This window comes from Pristis pectinata, chromosome 2, assembly GCF_009764475.1.
Source record: "Pristis pectinata isolate sPriPec2 chromosome 2, sPriPec2.1.pri, whole genome shotgun sequence".
Taxonomy (NCBI): Eukaryota; Metazoa; Chordata; class Chondrichthyes; order Rhinopristiformes; family Pristidae; genus Pristis; species Pristis pectinata.
The window spans coordinates 97779372-97801292 of record NC_067406.1 but is presented as its reverse complement, the minus strand read 5'-3'; the positions used below and the strand labels follow the sequence as shown (position 1 = coordinate 97801292).

General features: G+C 42.4%; 1 protein-coding gene across 10 annotated transcripts in view; it reads left to right on the top strand.

Moving 5' to 3' along the window:
* LOC127586505 (protein transport protein Sec24B-like) overlaps nucleotides 1-21921 on the top strand; it is a 153437-nt gene that overhangs the window by 105207 nt on the left and 26309 nt on the right. For all 10 annotated transcript variants that reach the window (XM_052044565.1, XM_052044575.1, XM_052044558.1 and 7 more), the window contains 3 exons: nucleotides 8005-8211; nucleotides 12559-12682; nucleotides 15309-15467. In XM_052044565.1, coding sequence (XP_051900525.1) covers nucleotides 8005-8211; nucleotides 12559-12682; nucleotides 15309-15467 — 490 coding nt within the window. The remainder of the gene's footprint in view (nucleotides 1-8004; nucleotides 8212-12558; nucleotides 12683-15308; nucleotides 15468-21921) is intronic.

The following is a 21921-nucleotide window of genomic DNA, read 5'->3' as shown; positions in this document are numbered from 1 at the left end:
AGATATTCCCTTTGTTCTACTCATCTCTTCCCCATCGTCTCTACTCTTGGGGGGAAAAGGGCAGGACAAGTGACTGAAGTGTCAGTGGGGGAGCAGTTTCAGACCAACGACCATAGTTTTACTAGTTTTAAATTAGTCATGGAAAGGGACAGATGTGGTCCACAAGGTAAAGTTCTAAATTGGGGCAAGGCAAATTTTGATGGCATTATTCAGGAACTTGCAAAAGTTGATTGTTGTAGGTAACTTGCAGGCAACCGGACATCTGGCAAATGGGAGGCTTTTAAAAGTGAGATATCAAGAGTTCAAGATCTGCATTTTGGAGTGAAGAGTAAGGCTGGCAGGAGTAGGGAGCCCTGGATGACGAGGGATATTGATGTTCTTGTCAGGAAAAGGAAGGAGGCATGGGTCAGGTACAGGCAGCTGAGATCAAGTGAATTCCTGGAGGAGTATAGGGGATGCAGGAGTGTACTCAAGAAGGAAATCAGAAGGCCAAAGGGGAGGATGAGATAGCTTTGGCAGAGAAGATTAAGGAGAATCCAAAGAGGAGTTATGAGTATATTAAGGGAAAAAGAGTAACTAGAGAGAGAATTGGGCCCCTCAAAGACTAAAGTGGACATCTTTGTGTGGAGCTGCAAGGGATGGGTTAGGTCTTCAATGAATATTTCTCCTCTGATTTTACTGTGGAGAAAGTCATGAAGATTTTCGAACTTGAGATGGTTAATGGGGACGTCTTGGGGATAGTCTGCATTACAGCAGCGGAGGTATTTGGTGTCTTAAAGCAAATAAAGATAGATAAATTTCCAGGGCCTTATCAGGTATATCCAAGAACACTGTGGGAAGCTAAAGAAGGAATTGTGGGAGCTGTGGTTGAGATAAATGCATTATCGTTAGCAGCAGGTTAAATGCCGGAAGACTGGAGGGTGGCTAATATTGTGCTGCAAAGGGCTGCAAAGAAAAACCTGGGAACTATAAACCAGTAAGCCTAACATCTGTGGTAGGTAAGTTACTCAAGGGGATTCTGAGGGATAAGATATACAAACATTTGGAAAGACAGGCTGATTAGGGATGGTCAGCATGGCTTTGTGCATGAGAGATCATGTCTCATGAATTTGATTGAGTTTTTTGAAGAAATAACCAAGAAGGTTGATGAGGACAGGGCAGTAGATGGACTTCAATAAGGCCTTTGATAAGGTTCTGGTAGGCTGCCATGGAAAGTTACATCGCATAGGATACAGGGAGAACTAGCTAATTGGATACACAATTGGCTTGATGGTAGGAAGCAGAGGGTGATAGTGGAAGGTTGTTTCTTGGACTATAAGCCTGTGACTAGTGGTGTGGCTCGGGTCAGTGCTAGGCCCATTGCTATTTGTCTTCTATATCAATGATTTGGATGAGAATGTACAAGGCAAGGTAAGTAATTTTTCAAATGACACTAAAACAGGTGGCATCATTGACAGTGAAGATGGTTATCAGGATTTACAGAGGGATCTTGACCAGATCTGTAAGTGAGCTGAGGAATGGCAAATGGAGTTTAATTTGGTTAAGTGTGAGGTGTTGCATTTTGGAAAGACAAATGAGGGTAGGGCATTCACAGTGAACAGAGGGGCCCTGGGTGTATTGTAGAACAGAGGAATCTAGGAGTACAAATATATGGTTCCCTGAAGGTGGTGTCGCAGGAAGACAGGGTAGTGAAGAAGGCTTTTGGTACGCTGGCCTTCATCAATCAGGGCATTGAATATAGAAGTTGGGATGTTATGTTGCTGTTGTGCAAGACATTGGTGAGGCTGCATTTGGAATATTGTGTTCAGTTTTGGTTGCTCTGCAATAGGGAAGATGCCATTAAGCTTGAAAGGGTGCAGAAAGGATTTATGAGGATGTTGCTGGGACTTGCAGGACTGAGTTGTGGATAGAGGTTGAGCGGGTTGGGACTGTTTTTATTGGAGTGTAGGAGAATGAGGGGTGATCTTATAGAGGTGTATAAAATCATGAAGGGCATGGATAGGGTCAATGCGCCCAGTCTTTTTCCCAGGGTTGGGAATCAAGAACTAGAGGCCATAGGTTTAAGGTGAGAAGGAAGAGATTTAATAGGAACCTGAAGGGCAACTTTTTCACTCAGAGGGTGGTCAGTATATGGGATGAGCTGCCAGAGGAAGTGGTTGAGGCAGGTACGTTAACAACCTTTAAAAGGTACTTGGGCAGGTTCAGGGATAGGAAAGGTTTAGAGGGATATGGGCCAAATGCGGGTAAACAGGACTTAGATATGAATCTTGGTTGGCATGGACCAGTTGGGCCAAAGGGCCAGTTTCCAACAGCATGACTATGACTCTATGACTTCTGGAAATTAACTAGTTTCTCTGTTTCACAATTCTGATGATGGGTTCTGGACTTGAAACTTTTAACTATTTCTATTTCCACAGTTGCTGCCGACCTGCTAAGTATTTCCAGCATTTTCTGGTTTTATAACTAACTATATATTTGGCTATAATTAAGCACAGGCATTCTGCAATAAGGATATTGTTCTATTAATATGCAAAAGATATCCATCCTGTAGAAAATCGAAAATTAATTCTTCTTGGACATTGTATACAATGATTCTATTCTAGGGAAATTAAATATAACAGGAGTTATATAAATGATTTGGATGTACATGTATAGTTAGTTTGGGGATGATACTAAAATAAGTGGTGAAGGGACAGTGAAGAAGGTTATCAAAATTACAGGGGGATCTTGGTCATCTAGGTAGGTGGGCTGAGGATCGGCAAATGGCTTTTAATTTGGATAAGTGCAAATTGTTGCATTTTGGGAAGTCATACCAAGGTAGCTCTTGTACAGTGAATGGTCGAGCCCTGGGGAGTATTGTGGAACAGAGGGACCCAGGAGTACAAGTACATAGTTTGCTGAAAGTGGCGTCACAGGTAGATAAGGTGGAGAAGAAGGCGTTTGGCACACTGGCCTTCATCAGTCAGGGCACTGAGTACAGGAGTTGGGACATTATGTAGCAGTTGTACAAAACATTGGTGACACCATGTTTAGAGTATTGCTTATGTTTTGGTTGCGGTGTTATAAGAAAGACACCATTTAACTGGAAAGAGTGCTGAGAAGATTTGTGAGGATGCTGCCAGTACTTGAGGGCCTGAGTTATAGGGAGAGGTTGGGCAGGCTAGGGCTTTATTCTTTGGAACATAGGAAATTGAGGGGTGACCTTATACAGTTGTATAAGGGTATAGACAGGGTGAACACACATGGTCTTTTTCCCAGGGAAGGGGAACTAAAAACAAGAGGGCATAGGTTTAAGTTGAGAGGTGAAAGGTTTAAAAGGGGCCTGATGGGCAACTTCTTCATTTAAAGCGTGGTGTGTACATGGAATGAGCTGCCAGAGAAATTGGTTGAGACAGATACAATAACAAATTTCAAAAGCTATTTGGATAAGTATATCGATAGGAGGGGTTTAGAGGGATATGGGCCAAACGTGGGCAAATGTGACTACCTCAGTGGGCACTATGATCGGCATGGATGGGTTGGACCCAAGGGCCGGTTTCCATGTTGTATTACTTTGACTCTATGACTGTAAAAGCCTTTAATGAAAGAATGACAATGAATGGTTGTCTGTTAAAATATGATCTGGATTGCAGATGAATTGCAGTTGGCAAAACCATGAAAGAAACCGACAGGATATGTTTAAATTTGTGTTTGCTGGGAAGTAAAGGAGAAGTATTCGGGTGAGACAGGAGTCAGTAATTCTTTCTGTGTCAGGGAATGTGAATATTGTACTGATCAGCAGTGAAGGAAAGTTCCTTTGGCGATCAAGGGGAGTTGACAAGAGACTAGTTACAGGTTTGGCTTGGGGAACCATTTCATTCGTCCTGGCCAACATCAAAGGTGCACATTATGAGAACACCATTCTCAACTGTCTCTACTTTCCAGATTCCTGCCCAGGAAATACAGTTGAATAGTTTAGAAAATCGTGGTGCACAAACTTTATGAAAGGTTTTAACATACTTCCAGAGACCAAATTGTCCTTGTTCCACTTCTGTAAAAACTGAGAGGAGGTGAGTTAGGTTTGGATTTGAAATTTTTATCCCTTTAAATTTTCACATGACCAGCATCCACCTGATTTTCAGGATAAAAAAAAGTCACTAGTTTTATGATGCCGTTGCTCTAAAACCCTTATTAACCAAATAGCTTAAGGTGCTTGCGCCACTGTTTGGAGGGGGGAGGCAATAAATCTTAGCCACCTTCTTAAACCTCTGTGAAGGCCAGGAGGAATATGACGAGGGTTATCCTACTGGAACACTGTGGCCAAGGAGCTGGGTACAGGAGGAGTATGACTCACAAGCAAACTACACATAAATACTAACACCTCTGAAAACCAACATGTCTCATGTGCATGCAGCCCAGGATTGGGTTCTGGGACTCCTTTGTTGAACCAGGTTGCTGGTCAGATTTGTTGCTAATTGCAGCATTCTGTTATTAATTTCATGTGTAATGTTATGCTTCAGAACTGCCTGTTTGATACCTTTTCCTTTCCTGCCTAAGAACACAATGATGTTAATTATACAAATAAATCAATACCATTTTTTTAAGTAAATTGATGCATGTGTGATGGTCAAATTTGTTTTCTAAGGTGTTAATATTTATGTGCAGCCTGCTCAAGAGTGCATATCTGTGCAGCCTTCAAATTGAGGGGTAACATTAAGTTGACTGCTTGTAATTCTGTACCCAACCACAGTGTCTGTTACAGTGCAAGAATTATATGAAATGAGCTGCCAGAGGAAGTGATTGACAAAACAACCTTCTAAAAGACATTTGGATAGGTAAACATGGGCAAATTGCGCTAGATTAGATGGGCATTTTGGTCAGCAAGGACAAGTTGGGCCAAAGGGCCTGTTTCTGCGCTGTATTACTCTATGTATATAACTAATTGCTGGGATCATCAGCTAAAATGGAATTTGTATAAAAGTAGTACTTGGCTCTGATATCTTTTTAAATGTGCATGAATTGATGGTGAATTTATTTTTGGTTGCATTCCTTGGCACCTTTGAACTCATATACAGACATTGGATTGTTAAGTGCACATCCCAAAAAACTAACAAGCTAGCAACATTAACTTACCATATAAATAACTACAGCAAATTTAGGGTGTTTAACAAGAATATTTAACAAAAATAAAACCCAAATATGAATTGCCATTCAAATCAAAATATAATCCTTTTGGCTTGTTTTATTAACAAATTATTTATACTTTTATGTTTATCTCATGCTCCCTTTCTCTCCGTTTCTTCCCACCTTTCATTGCTTTCTTTGAGTTCTGACCAGTATGTGATTCATCTACTTAGATGTGAGTCTCAGTAGTAAGTGTGGCAAAAACCATGTTTGATGCTATACAGAAAATCAAAAATACTGCAGATGCTGGAAATCTAAAATGAAAACAGATAATGCTGGAAATACTCAGCAGTTCAGAGTCAAAGAGAATCAGAGTTATACACATGGAAACAGGCCCTTTGGCCCAAGTAGTCCAAAACAGCACGACCAAGCTGCATATGTGGAAAGGAAAACAGAATTAATGTTTTGAGTGAAGACCCTTCATCAGATACTGTCCTTTTGCAAATTCATTTCTAACTCTGGTGTTGTAGTTGGGAGGCTGAAAAATTTTGTTTGCTCTGTGTGTCTCCTCCTTCCATTTCCAGACCAAGATATAGAACCTGTACTATCAGTAACAGAAATTGGCGTTCTTGATTTGTACAGTTGAGTTATTCACTAATAAACTAGCTGGCCTATCAAGGGAGTCCTTAAAGTCATTTTTAACAATCTTGAGTCTATAGGAAAGAAAAATATACCCATTACTGATAAACAAAACCTGGTTCACACAAATGCCCATGGGATTTTCAGGTGCTAAACCACCTTTATATGTACTTTTTATGTTTGGATTGGACATTTTCCTCACTGATAAAAGTCCTGCTGTTAATTCTGTGAAAACACTGAAAGGAGGAGCTTAACAATTATGGGTTTTAAAATATAGAAAAAAAAATTCCAGTGAAGTAAACAACAAGTATGAAAAAAATTCAGCCTTTATTTCCCTTGTGTGTAATTATCACAGGAGACAGCTGTCTTACTGGTTCCACAAATATGTTGCCCTATTTTGCATCTTGTTGTGTTGTGAGCATCATTTTGTGTATCCAAAACCCTTTGCTTTTCTCTCAGTGCCTCTCAAATAGCATAACAAGCGAAGTGTTCCTGATACGTTTGGGTATGTAAAGCAATGTGGGCCCTTTTTCTTGATGACAGAGCTTATAAGATAATCATCTTATAAGAGCTGTACTTGCAGCTGCCCACAACTGTATGGATGGCTTTTGGGCAAAAACCTGAGACATTAGTCATCTGATGCTGTGCTTTGCCCTCTGGAGGCAATTTGCAGCATGTGTGAACAGACCAAGTAACAAAAGTGTCTTTTTAACCAACCAAATCCTAGGATCCTTGGTGAAAAGTACTCAGTTGAAACCAGGAAATCTAATTTAGAATCAAATCCTACAGTTACGGGAAATCAAAAATAAAAACAAATGTTGTAGGCATTCAACAGATCAGGCAGCATCTGTGGTGAGAGAAATTTAACATTTCAGATTAAAAAACACAATGATGCTGGAGGAACTCAGCAGGCCAGACAGCATCAGAGGAGAAAAGCAGGTGGTCAATGTTTCGGGTCAGGACCCTTCTTCAGGACTGAAGGTAGGAAAAGGGGAAGCCAAATATATAGGAGGGAAAAGCAGAGCAGTGATAGGTGGACAAAAGAGGGGAGGCAGGGTGGATACAACACCCCGCCCCCCCCCCACCCACCACCACCATGCTGCTGCTTCCATTTCCTAGCCTCTCTAATTTCTACCTTTTTTTTCCTTCTCTCTCCTTATCTTTGACCCATCCCCCGGTGGATCTGCTCTCCCCTCCTCCCCCACACCAGCCAATCACAATCTCTTACCTGCATCTACCTATCACCACCTTGTGTCCACCCCGCCTCCCCTCTTTTGTCCACCTATCACTGCTCTGCTTTTCCCTCCTATATATTCGGCTTCCCCTTTTCCTATCTTCAGTCCTGACCTGAAACATTGACTGCCTGCTTTTCCTCCACGGATGCTGCCTGGCATGCTGAGTTCCTCCAGCATCATAGTGTTTTTCATCTAGATTCCAGCATCTGCAGTCTCTAACATTTCAGGTTCATGTCCTTTCATCAGAATGGAAAATGCATGTCATTTAGTTCATTGTAGTCACATACATATAAAGCAAGATAAGGGAAGAAGCTGGGACTAAGTGACAAAAAATAGTTTTAAACATCTCCAGCAATTAAAGTCTGAAGTCTGACTCTTGAATTTCTGTGTCAGGATTTTCTTGACAAGTTAAGATTTATCAAATCAATGGCTTTATTCCTACTTGAATGTGTTTGTCCTAACTTTTTCTGGCACATTTATTGAGTAACAAGAATTCTGTACAAGGAGTTCAGTGAGCTAAGTCTCTGTGGCAAGGCAAACCAAATAGAAATTTTCAAATGGAAATTTTAATAATAAACATGAGTGGATTATGGAAATTGCGGTCCAGTTTCCCTCTTAATAACCTCATCGTTATTCTAAGCGTGAAATCCTGGTCATTGCATTTTGATGAAAATCTCTTCTTATGGCCTTCTCTGGAAAGCATACAAAGAAGTTACTGGTGTAAGTTTTTACCTGTACTACATCAATGCACTCTGTACTGACTCAATGTAACTGCACTGTGTAATGAATTGACCTGTACGATCGTTTGTAAGACAAGCTTTTCACTGTACCTCGGTACAAGTGACAATAATAAACCAATACCAATAATGTTAAGCATCATGATTGGGCAATTACCATTCATGTTTTCTTCTGTGTTACTGAGGGAAATAATTATTGTAGATTTTTGCTGAAGATTTGTGCCAGTACCTCTGTAAGATGTGCCTTATTTTGAGAAGTCTGAAGTGTATTTTTTTGGTTTCTTTTGCAGCTTGTTAAAGATTTACTGAAAGTGCTGCCCACAATGTTCACTAGCACAAGAGAGACCCATAGTGCACTGGGGCCAGCTCTGCAGGCTGCATTTAAACTTATGTCTGCAACAGGAGGACGCATATCTGTGTTCCAGACACAGCTGCCATCTATTGGTGTGGGTCAGCTTTTTTCAAGAGAAGATCCTACCCAGCGATCCACCATAAAGGTAATTGGACTTCCAGCTAAAGAGAAGAGAATAATGTATAGGTTATATTTTTATCACTGTGTATTCAGTTAATTGAAATCAAGAGGTCAGGATTTGTTGAGACTTTCAGACAGCAAAAGCAAAGCTAAGCTGCAGAATATTTGTTGACTTAAAATGCTACCATATAAATGATCCCATATTCCACATGTTCATTAAAATTGATAAGTATAAGGGTAGGAGATTTATAGGGGATTTGAAGAAGAGTGTGGTTGAATTCTGGGATACATTGCTTTGGTAGTAGGGGGGTGGTGGAGGCAGGTACTCTTACAATGTTTAAGTTATACTTAGATGAGTACCTGAAAACGCCATGGCATAAAAGGCTATGGACCCAAGTGCTGGAAAATGGGTTTAGTATAGATAGCTACCTGATGACTGGAATGGACAATGAAGGATAGGCAACTGAGGGTAAGACCCTGGGCTATTTCCTCCCTTTTTAACAGCTTACATACAATTAATTTTGGCCTGATGATTTATCCACTTCAAAAGATATTAGCTAATTTTTATATATCTACTCTCTATCACTTCCTGTGCAAATTCCTCCTCAGAGTTGAGGTCCATTTCATCCCTCGCTGCCGTGAATACAGATGCAAAGCATTCTCTTGGAACTACACCACTTTTGCTTCCACACATAAGCTTTCATTTTGGTCTCTTAAAGGACCTAGTTCCTGTTTTGTTATCCTCTTTCCATTCATACTACATACAAATATATTTTAAAAATATATTCATTTTCATAGATTTTACCTTCCAAAATTTTTCATCTATCCTCCTTGCCTTTTTAATTTCTATTTTCATTTCATTCCTGCATCTCATACATTTCTCTAGGGTGTCTGCAATGTTATCCTCTCACTTTGTCCTTAGCCTTTTTGTCCTGTCCTGCTCTCTGATATTCAAGGGAGGATAGATTTAGAATTCCCTTTCTTGTCAGCTTGCCATGCGCTGATTAAGAAAAGCCATTTCAAGATTTCTGCACCTTCGCTACCCTTTCCTTGGGTACTCTCCCAATTGATTAGAGTAGTTGAAATCTGCTACTATTATTGCCTTACTCTTTCTGCACATGTCAGAAAAGTTGCCTGCATATTTGCTCTTCTGTCTCCCTCTGACTGTTTGGGCTCTATTAGGGCTTATACCCCTTTTTTCATTTCTCATTTAAACCCATGTGGCCTCATTAGTCTTTCCAACGTACCATCCACCCCCACCCCCCCCCAGTTGCACTAAACGAACCTCTCCACAAGGCTGTCATTACTGGCTCTTTTGGGATTGTATCCTCATGACTTGTATGGATCTCAATTTTTCCCCAAACTGGTCCAATGCCCCATAAATCTAAAGCTCATCCCTCCTACATTATCTTTTCAGTGACTATCTTTTCATATCGTGTTAGGTGTGACACTGATAATAACTGCTGTTCCCTCCTCCCCCGCCAGCCACCTTTTAATCTTATCCCTAACTCCCAGCCTTTGTTGCTGTCTCCATCCTTCCCATCCCCCACCTGACTCCATCTGCCATCAATCCCTCCTCACCTGGATCCATCCATCACTCGCCAGCTCCTGCTCACCCCCTCCCTCTCACCCCTTTATATTGGCTATATCTCTTTTACGCTCTCAGTCTTGACCTGAAACGTTGACTATTCCCTTGCCTCCACAGATGCTGCCTGACCTGCTGAGTTCCTCCAGCAGCTTGGTTTTTGCTCACCAACTTCCTATAATTTGTCTGGCAATAGCACCTCCTTCTTTCTACCTCATTGGCCTTAGGGGGACTATGGCTGCATCATTTGCTTCCTTGAGAATGTTCTTCATTTATATCCAGGACCCCAGCACCATGGAGGCAGCAGATCCTGAAGTCATATCTGTGTTTACAGAAAGTCTTTTCTACCACCTTTAACTATTGAATCTCTTTTTGCTGTTGCTTTCCTGTCACTTCAATGTGCACTTTGTACAGCTGAGTCATACTTGGACTTTGCTTTCTCAGTATTCCACTGAAGAACCATCACTGCTCCAGTATTCAGAGTTGAATCCCTATTAGAGAGGTTGACCTGTTAGACAGAAGACATCTGCATTGTTTGCCTAGCAGTCCACCTCTGTTTGCTATGAGGTGAGCACGTGATTCACAAAGCGCATGATCTTGCTGATGCACTGCAGGCCTTACCCTTCCAAATGTTTTTGCTAACTGTCTCATCCAAGTTGAAAGATCGAGGTGAGATATGTGGAAGGACTTTTTCTCTCAGTCTGCCAGCATGCCAGAATTCTCTGGGAAAACTGGAAGTGTTAACAACTTTATTTAGGGATTATCTGAGCTTCACCATGGCGCCCCAGGTGATTACTATCTAACACAACACAAACATTCCAAGAGTCATGATCCACAAGAAATCTGAATCTGGAATTCTTGATGAATTTTTTTTTTGAGAAAATTGCAGGTTGAAATCTTCTAACCATTCTGCTATTTTGGTATTAGCCAGCTGCAATGCTTGGAAATAAATGTTGATCATAGACTCTTGGAATTACTGAAAACAAATGTCTATAACTGTCAGAGACATTTAAATCATTAAAATTACTGGCAGCTTTGACAGCTTGTCTGCAGCTTTGCCTTCTGTTTTAAGGTGCTTGGGGTGGGACGTCTGCACTACAATACCTGAGACCTGGATGCCAGCCAATTCAAGTATAGATTGGAGTTGTTGGGACTGGCTCAGTGAGAGAGAAATTAACCGTGCAGATAGAGGGAAGATGAAGATTTCAGCAGCAGGTGGAGGAGTAGTGTCAGTCAGTGTTAGAAAGATAAAAATACATAGTCTTAATGATGATAGGTTTCAAGATCATCTTGGGTTTGAATATAGCATCAAGATTTTGAGCAATCTGGTTCAGTTTCAAACAATTGCCAGGAGAGGGATGGAGTTGGTGATTAATTCAACCTGTAAAAGACAGATTTTGAACTGAAGTTGTATACCTTGTATTCAGATAGAACTATTCCCACATGGAATGGACTGTGTTACGGACTCGGTGAATGTCCCCTTAAGATAGAGCTAGCAGTCCGTGTGTGTGTGTGTGTGTGTGTGTGTGTGTGGCGTGCTTACGTCAACGGAAGATAAAGGACGTAATGACGTTGTTGAAGAAGTCAGTCAGAGAAGAGAGAGACAGAAAAGGGAGAGAGACACCAGTCTGCTAGTTTTCTCTATCGATGGATGAGAAACAATAACTGTGTCTGTTACTACAATCCACTTACGGAAATTGGGAGTAATCCAGTGGAGTTCACTTTGTTGCTGACCTGTAGAAGGAAACAGGTATTTGTGTGGACAGCCACGATATGGATGCTTTTTGGGGTGAGAAAGTCACTACCAAGTAAACACTGAGGTGTCGTTTGGGTTCCATCGTGGAACATTTGGATTTCGTAATTACTCTCTCTATGTTCTCTACATCTACGTCTTATCTTCAGACAACGGTGGTTGTTGAAGAAGCCTTTGCTCATGTTTCACCTTATGGCTTGCTGAACTGAACTTTGAAGAGAATTATTCCTGGACTTGGAGTTTGGGAATTTGCCACACACACACGACGAGTTTAGTTTTGGGGTTAAAGTTCAAGGTTTAACATTTTTACTTCTAACATTCTAACATTTGTTACTTTTATTTTTCTTATTATCATAAGTAGTTATTAATAAAGTAGTTTTTAACACTGAATCATGACTCAGTGTGTTTCTTTTGTTGCTAGTTCATAACAACTGTCTACTTGAATTAGAGAGCCGAAGTGGTGGGAATTACCTATGGAACAATTAAAGACTTTGGTGGGGGGAAATTTTGGAGAGGTGTAGGGGCAGAGATGGGTTGCAGCATAGGTGCAGGAAACAGAGATTTGGAGCAGGAAGCATGCATGATTTTCTGAGTCAATAACAAGGTGGACAAGTGGTCATCTTTATCAATATTTATTTTGTATCAGGATGATTGATGCTTCCCTTGTCTAGCTACCTTGATCAAAGTTGAATGGGTCAACAGCAATGTGCTGATGCACTCACTTTGGGCTTGGAATCAGGTCCAGCTGTTTTTCAGTTATGTTACTAAAGTTCAGTGCAGCTCAGTAAGTGCTTTTATTCAACAAATTAGGAAGATTTGAATAATCACTAGAATTTGTGATCAAGACATATTGTGAGACTTGGTGGAGGGGGGGGAGTCACAGCTGTCTACCATGTGGCTGCCCCTATCAAATGCATTCCAGGTATTTTCCTTGTTCTGCAATAATTCACAGGCTAGTAATGTTATTTTCAAATGGTACTTTATATAAAACAAAGTCTGAAATATTTCTGAGATGTTATTTACTTTCAATTAAGGGGGCGCTGCATCTTGGTCCAGCCACAGACTTTTATAAAAAGTTTGCTTTGGATTGCTCAGGCCAGCAGGTGGCAGTGGATCTCTTTCTGCTGAGTGGACAATATTCTGACTTGGCTTCACTTGGTAAGCGAATGTTCAGTACCATTAAATAATTTAAGTAATATACCTGTCAAATAAGTAAAGAATTAACTTTCTTTTGACTTGAAATAACCCCACAAAAGCTCTTATGTATTTTGATCAATGTTTTTTTTCTAAAATAAGTCATTTTGTTTTGGATTGTATATGTGTTGAATTCATCAAATACAGAAGTTAAATTGAGATTTAAAAGTACCAATTAATATTAAGACTGTAAAGAGAATTTACTCTATCGAAGAACTTTCAAGAAACACTCAGTTTAGAGGGTTCTCTAAATGTCAGTGAATATGTTACGAGGTACAGGAAGGCATGACATGAACAACAAACTACTATGTAAAATCTTCATTATTTGCATAATGCTGCAGCTAGTAGAACCATTGCCTCACAGCCCTAGAAACCTGGGTACAACCCTGACCTTTTTATGTGGAGTTTGCACATTCTCTAAGAATGTGGGGAGAATTTTTTTAAAAAAGAATAATGTAAGATTAGTGTAAATAGGTAGTTGACGGTCAGCATGGACTCACTGGGCTGAAGGGTCTCTTTCCATACTGTATGCTTCTATGACACTATATCAGTATGTAAGATGTGTCACCAGTTTTGATTTTTTTGGTTTTAGTAATATGGACATTTGCCATTTAAGGTAAAATAAAAATAGATTTTGGAGGTGCTGTTGGACAGACTAGGTGAGTTATTACTATGTATTTTCATAGCATCATAGTCATAGAATCATACAGCACAGAAACAGGCCCTTTGGCTCAACTGGTTAATGCTGACCAAGATGCCCATCCAAGCTAGTCCTATGTTCCAGCATTTGGCACATAATCGTCTAAACCTTTCCAATCCATGTACCTGTCCAACTGTCTTTTTAAAGTTGTTTTTGTATCTGCCTTGACCACTTCCTCTGGCAGCTTATTCCACATAGATACCACCCTTCGTGTAAAAAAAAGTTGCCCCTCAAGTTTCTTTTAAACCTTTCCCCCTCACCTTAAATTTATGCTCTCTAATTCTTGATTCCCCAACCCGAGAGAAAAGACTGAGTGCATTCACCCTATCTATGCCCCTTATGATTTTATACACCTCTATAAGATCATCTCTCAGTTTCCTATGCTCCAAGGAACAAGGTCCTAGCCTGTCCAACCTCTCCCTATAACTCAGTCTCTCGAGTCTTGGCAACATCCTTGTAAATCTTTTCTGCACTCTTTCCAGTTTAATAATATCTTTCCTATAGCAGGATGACCAAAACTGAACACAATAATTCAAATGCAGCCTCACCAATGTCTTGTGCTATCGCACCATGACCTCCCAACTTTTATATTCAATGCCCTGACTGATGAAACCCAGCGTGCCGAAAGCCTTCCTCACCACCCTGTCTCTATTTGTAATTTCACTTTCGGGGAACCATGTACCTGAACTCCAAGGTCCCTCTGTTCTACAATACTCCCCAGGGCCCTGCCGTTCACTGTGAAAGTCCTACCTTGATTTTACTTTCCAAAATGCAGCACCTCACACTTATCTGAATGAAACTCCTTTTGTCATTCCTTGGCTCACTTAATCAGCTGATCAAGATCCCCTGTGATGTTTGGTAGCCATCTTCACTGCCCACTACACCAGCAATTTTAGTGTCATCTGCAAACGTGCCTTGCACATTCTCATCCATTTGTAACTGTTACACACTGCAATTACTGTGCACTGGTGGTAACGAAAAGGATGTGTAGGATGTAAATGGAATACTAGCTTCATCCTGTACAGGGTCGAATTAGTTGAGTGTTGCTGGAGCTTTACTCATCAAGGCAATTGTCTGCCATCATTTCACTTCTTTATTTCAAATTTCCATCATATCTGTGCCAGCTCTCAGGGCAATCCCATTCCCCTACTTATTTCCCCATAGCCATAATGTTTGTGTGGCTGTCCGGTGAAGTCTCTGTTCAATGGTTACCTTCAGCATGTTGAGTGTAGTGGATCTTTAATGGTAATTTCATTAAATATCAAGATTATATTAGTACTGGTCAGTGTCTGACATTTTTATAATGCAAATATTATTGCCACATGTCTGAATGTTGTCTGGGTCTTGCTGCAAGCAAGTGTGGAGTTGCAAATGAATTTGCAAGTTGTGCAATCATCAATGAACAGCCCTATTTCTGATCTTGTGATGGAAGGAAAATCATTAATGGTGCAGCTGAAGAAGTGGAGGTTCAGTTGTTCAGGACAGATGGATTCGATTTTTTTAATACGAGGGCAATCGGTGATATGAGACGAGTACAGTAAAATGGTACAGAGGTAAAAAATCACTCATGTCTTATTGAGTAGCAGAGTAAGCATGAGGGGCCGAATGGCCTACTCCTATTCCTTATGTGTACAGCTGAAAGGAAAAATATACAAGGCCAATAAATAAGTTGGGATATTTGTAACTGCTTTAGTAAATCGTGTTCTTTAGATATGTTACTGTATCATATTGATGGTGAGAGACCTTATTATGTATAATCTGGTGTAATTAAAAGGGTCGCAATCAATTATGTGTTAGCTTTTCACCGATCTTTTTTTCTTAAAAGACTATGCAAGCCACCATTACAAGTAATAAATTTGACACTATTTTGTTATAAATGTGTTTTTACAGCTTGTATGTCAAAATACTCTGCTGGATCAGTGTTCTACTATCCATCATTCCATCACATTCACAATCCTGCCCAAGTAGAGAAGTTTCAGAAAGACCTCAAACGTTACCTCATTAGAAAAATTGGCTTTGAAGCGGTTATGAGGATACGCTGTACAAAAGGTAATATTTTGCAATTGTGTCTGCATTTATAATAGGGATGAACTGCTTATGCTTTTGATAAAATTATACAGAATTCTTTAAAAGTGCACTATTACAAGCATGCATTTTTATTACACCTGTCATGATTGCAGGACACCTCAAAGGGATCCTCAATTAATACTCCTCATCAGTATTTACTGGGGAGTAGGGTGGAGAGTAAGGGGAGGGGTACACAGATATTCTGGAGCATGTCTGTGTCAGGAATGAAGAAGTGTTGGAGGTATTAGCACACATTAAGGTGGATAAATTCCCAGGGCCTGATGGCAGGAGATTACTGGGGCTGTATTGAAGATTTTTTCATCTTCATTAGAACCATAGAACCATACAGCACAAAACAGGCCCTTCGGCCCACCGTGTCGTGCCGTCCATCAGACCACCCTCACACTACCTAACCCCTTCCTCCCGCATATCCCTCTATCTCACGTTCCTCCATATGCCTATCCAACAAGCTCTTGAACCTGTTCAATGTATCTGCCTCCACCACCACCCCAGACAGTGCATTCCATGCACCAACCACTCTTTGGGTGAAAAACCTCCCTCTGACATCTCCCCTGAACCTCCCACCCATAACCTTAAAGCCATGACCTCTCGTCTTGAGCATTGGTGCCCTGGGAAGGAGGCGCTGACTGTCTACTCTATCTATTCCTCTCAATATTTTATATACCTCTATCATGTCTCCTCTCATCCTCCTCCTTTCCAGTGAATAAAGCCCTAGCACCTTAAGATTCTCCTCATATTCAATACCCTCCAATCCAGGCAGCATCCTGGTAAATCTCCTCTGCACCCTCTCCAATGCCTCCACATCCTTCCTATAATGAGGCGACCAGAACTGAACACAGTACTCTAAATGTGGCCTAACTAGAGTTTTGTAAAGCTGCATCATAACCTCGCGGCTCTTGAACTCAATCCCGCGACTTATGAAAGCCAACATCCCATTGGCCTTCTTAACTGCTCTTTCCACCTGTGAGGCAACTTTCAATGAACTGTGAATATGAACCCCAGATCCCTCTGCTCCTCCACACTGCCAAGTACTTTGCCGTTTACCCTGTACTCTGCCCTGGAATTTGTCCTTACAAAGCGTACCACCTCACACTTCTCCGGATTGAACTCCATCTGCCACTTGTCAGCCCAGCTCTGCATCCTATCAATATCCCTCTGTAAGCTCCTACAGCCCTCCACACTATCCACAACACCGCCTATCTTAGTGTTGTCCGCAAACTTACTAATACAGCCCTCCACCCCCTCATCTAAGTCATCTATAAATATTACAAAAAGTATAGGTACCAGAACCGATCCCTGCGGGACACCACTAGTCACTGCCTTCCAATCCGAGGGCACTCCTACCACCACAACCCTCTGCTTTCTACATGCAAGCCAATTCCTAATCCACACAGCCAAGCTTCCTTTGATCCCTTGGCCTCTGACCTTCTGAAGAAGCCTACCATGAGGAACCTTATCAAATGCCTTACTAAAATCCATGTCAACCACATCCACCACACTGCCCTCATCAATCTTCCTGGTCACCTCCTCAAAGAAATCTATCAGGCTTGTGAGGCAAGATCTTCCCTTCACAAAGCCATGCTGGCTGTCCCTAATCAGTCCATGATTCTCTAGGTGTTCATAAATCCTATCCCTTAGAATCCTTTCTAACAGCTTACCCACCACAGACGTGAGACTCACCGGTCTATAATTCCCTGGCCTATCCCTATTACCTTTTTTGAACAAGGGGACCACATTCGCAATCCTCCAATCCTCCGGCACCACCCCCGTAGACAACGAGGACTCAAAGATCCTTACCAGCGGTTCAGCAATCTCCTCCCTAGCCTCTCGAAGCAGCCTGGGGAAAATCCCGTCAGGCCCCGGAGATTTATCTGTCTTAATATTATTTAACAACTTCAACACATCCTCTCTCTTGATATCAACAACCTCGAGAACATTACCCCGACCAGCACTCCCTTCCGCATCATCAAGACCCCTCTCCCTGGTGAACACCGAAGAGAAGTACTCATTCAGAACTTCTCCCACTTCCACCGCCTCCAGGCAAATTCTCCCACCTTTGTCCTTAATCGGACCTACCTTCACCCTAGCCATCCTCCTACCCTTCACGTACTTGAAAAAGGCCTTGGGATTTTCCTTAACCCTACTAGCCAAAGCCTTTTCATGTCCCCTTCTAGCTCTCCTCAGCCCTTTCTTAAGTTCCTTCCTCGCTACCCTATATTCCTCACGGGCCCTGTCTGAACCTTGCTGCTTATACCTCACGTATGCTACCTTCTTCTCCCTAACAAGTCGTTCCACCTCTCTCGTCACCCACGGTTCCTTCACCCTGCCATTCCTTCTCTGCCTCACCGGGACATATTTATCCCTAACATCCTGCATAAGATCCCTGAATATCGACCACATCCCCATGGTACATTTTCCTTCAAAAAGGACATCCCAATTTACACTCCCAAGTTCTCTCCTTATAGCCTCGTAGTTAGCCCTTCCCCAATTGAAAAACCTCTTGTCCTCTCTGCACCTTTCCCTGTCCATGACAATTTTAAAGGTTATGGAGCAATGGTCACTGTCCCCCAAATGCTCACCCACCAATAGATCCTTCACCTGTCCCAGTTCATTTCCTAAAACTAGATCTAACATGGCATTCCCTCTAGTCGGCCTGTCAACATACTGCGTCAGGAATCCCTCCTGGACACACTTAACAAATTCTGTCCCATCTAAACCTTTGGCACTAAGCAGGTTCCAGTCTATATTTGGGAAGTTGAAGTCTCCCATTATAACTAACCCTGTTATTTCTGCTTCTCTCCAAACACTGCCTGCCAATCTGCTCCTCTATATCTCTACTGCTACCGGGGGGCCTATAGAATACTCCTAGTAGAGTAACTGCTCCTTTCTTGTTCCTTAACTCCACCCATACGGACTCTAGAGATGATCCTTCTACAACATCCATCTTTTCCACAGCCGTAACAGTGTCCCTGACCAGTATCGCCACCCCTCCACCTCTTCACCCCCCTTCCCTATCCCTCTTAAAACACCGAAAACCAGGAATATTCAATATCCACTCCTCTCCTGACGTCAGCCACGTCTCAGTAATAGCCACGATATCATAGTCCCCCATACTTATCCAAGCCCTCAGTTCATCCCCCTTATTCCTGACACTTCTTGCATTTAAGTAAACACACTTCAGTCCATCTACCTTACTACTTTTACAGCCTGTATTCTGCTTCTCCTTCCCCAAAGCCTCTCTACCTGTTTGATCTAACTTTTCCCCATTCCCTTCTTCCTCTGACCTACTCCTCCGGTTCCCTTCCCCCTCACAAACTAGTTTAAACCCTCCTGTACCACCCTAGCAAATCTCGCCGCAAGGATATTGGCCCCCTTCTGGTTCGGGTGTAACCCGTCCTCTCTGTACAGGTCCCACCTTCCCGAGAAGAGATCCCAATGATCCAGAAATCTAAAACCCTCCCTCCTGCACCAACTTCTCAGCCACACATTTATCTGCCACCTCCTCCTATTTCTACCTTCACTATCACGTGGCACTGGCAGCAATCCCGAGGTTGCTACCCTTGAGGTCCTGTTCCTCAATTTTCTGCCTAGCTCCCTGAACTCACTCTTCAGGACCTCATCCCCCTTCCTACCTATGTCATTGGTGCCAATATGGACCACAACTTCTGGCTGCTCTCCCTCCCACTCAAGAATTCTGTGGACCCGATCAGTGACATCCCGGACCCTGGCACCTGGGAGGCAACATACCATCCGGGATTCATGCTCACTGCCACAGAACCTCCTGTCTGTTTCCCTGACTATCGAGTCCCCTATCACTACCGCATGTCTCTTTCCCACCCTTCCCTTCTGAGCAGCAGTACCAGTCCCAGTGCCAGAGACCTGGTAACTGCAGCTAGGCCCCTGCAGGTCATCCTCCTCAACAGCTTCCAAGGCAGAAAACTTGTTACTGAGGGAACAGCCTCCGGGGCTCTCTGTCCTGTCTGTCTGCCTGCCTGACTTCTTCTTCCTCTTCCCTCCCCTGACAGTCACCATACTATCTGCCTCCTGAACCTCAGATGTACCTACCATAAGGGGGGGGGGTGACTGTTATCTGATGCACCGTGTCTACATAACTCTCTCCCTCCCTTATGCTGCGCAGTGTTTGTAGCTGCGACTCCAGCTCATCAACTCTGAGCCGAAGTTCGTCCAGCCTCAAGCACTTACTGCAGATGTGGCCATCTTGGACTCAGCAAGGTCCACGAGTTCCCACATCAAACAGCTGCAGCACACCACCATGTCCTCCATCTGACTACCTTTTTTTTCCCTAGTTAGTCCCACCTACAAATCTATAATGACCAAAGCTAAACCTTGCCTTTACCTACTTACCAGCTACTTACCCTCCTTGCCCCTTCACGCCGAAGCCCTTGAGCCAAAGCCCAGAACACTCTGCTGCCTACTCACTCCGCTGCCCGCTCCGACGCTGCCCGCTCTGAGGCTGTTGCTTTTATAAGCTGCCCACGCCGCGCCTGCGCAGTCCAGCCCCCACTCGACTACTTAAAAAACTTATTAAAAAATCTAAACCTTACACTAAAAACCCTAACAAAAACTAAACCTTACACCCAAAAACCCTAATAAAAGTGATAAACAGAGAAAACACTTAGCTGCTCCGAAGTCCTCCGAACCGAAGCCAGAATCCTCCGGTTTTTTCTCTCTCCTTGTTAAGCTGCCGGCGCCGCTCCTGCGCAGTCCAGCCCCCACTCGACTACTTAAAAAACTTCGATAAAAAATCTAAACCTTAGACTAAAAACCCTAACAAAAACTAGCCCTTGCTCCCAAAAACTCTAATAAAAGTGATAAACAGAGAAAACACTTAGCTGCTCCGAAGTCCTTCGAACCGAAGCCCGAGCCATGGGTGAGGTACCAGCAAACTGGAGGAGAGCTAATGTTGTTCCATTTTCCAAATGGGCAATAGGGATATGCCAGAAAACTACAGGCCAATGAGCCTTACATCAATAGAAGGGAAATTATTGGAAAAAATTCTAAGGAACAGGATTTATGTTCCCTTGGAAAGGTGGAGCCTAACTAGGAGGAGTCACTATGGTTTAGTGCGGGGAAATCCTGTCTCACAAATCTGATTGAGATTTTTTGAAGAGATAACTAAGATCATCAATGAAGGCCGGGCAATAGATGTGGTTCACATGGACTTTAGCAAGGCTTTTGACAAAGTCCCACATGGTAGGCTGATCTGGAAGGTTCGGGCATATGGGATCCAAGGTGTGTCGGTGATAGATGGCAGAGGATCATGGTTAAGGGGTGTTTCTCTGACTGAAAGTCTGTAACCAGTCATATACCGCAGGGATTAGTAGTAGGACCACTGTTGTTTGTCATTTATAAGTGACTTTGATGAGAATGTAGGTGGACTGATTTGTAAGTTTGCTAACAATACAAAAATTGGTGAGTAGTAGATAGCGAAGAAGATTGTGAAAGTATAATGAGGGACATAAATCAATTGGAAAGTTGGGCAGAATGGAATTTAATACAGATAAGTGTGAGGTATTGCATTTTGGGACTTGAAATACCAGCAGGACATGTACAGTAAATGGCAGTGACCTCAGAATCTACAGAGGAACCTTGGGATGCAAGGATAGCTTCCTGAAAATAGCGACATGGTTAGATTTGCTGGTGAAGATGGCATTCAGTATGCTTGCCTTCATAGGACGAGGCACTGAGTATAACAGTTGGGATTTTGAAAGGCAGGTACATGGATAGGAAAGGTTTAGAGGGATATGGTCCAAATGCAGGCAAGTGGGACCAGCTCAGGAAGGCATCTTGATCACCGTGGATGAGTTGGGCCGAAGGGCCTACATGTGTGCTGTATGACTTTGTGACTCTACGTCATGTTGCAGCTGTACAAAACATTGTTTAGGCCACACTTGGAATATAATGTGGTAGCATTAGAAAGAGTCCAGAAGAGATTCACCAGGATGTTGCCTAGAATGGAGGACTGTAGTTATAAGGAGAGATTGGATAAGCTGGGTTTATTCTCACTGGAACATAGGAGGCTGAGGGATGACCTTATAGAGGTTCATAAAATTATGAGGGGCATTGATAGGCTAGATAGTCATAATCTTTTTCTTGGGGCAGAAGAGTCCAGAACTAGAGATCTGAAGAAGGGTCCCGACCCGAAACATTGACCTGCTTTTCTCCACGGATTCTGCCTGGCCTGCTGAGTTCCTCCAGCAACATCATGTTTTTCATCTAGATTCCAGCATGTGCAGTCCTTTGGTTCTTCGGCAAATGGGATAGCAAGGATAGCCATTGTGTTCGGCATGGATGAGTTGGGCTGAAAGGCCTATTTCAGAAGTGTACAACTATGACACTTCAGAGCCAATGATGTATTTATGCAGTTATGGTACTTTGGGAAATTCAGCAACCT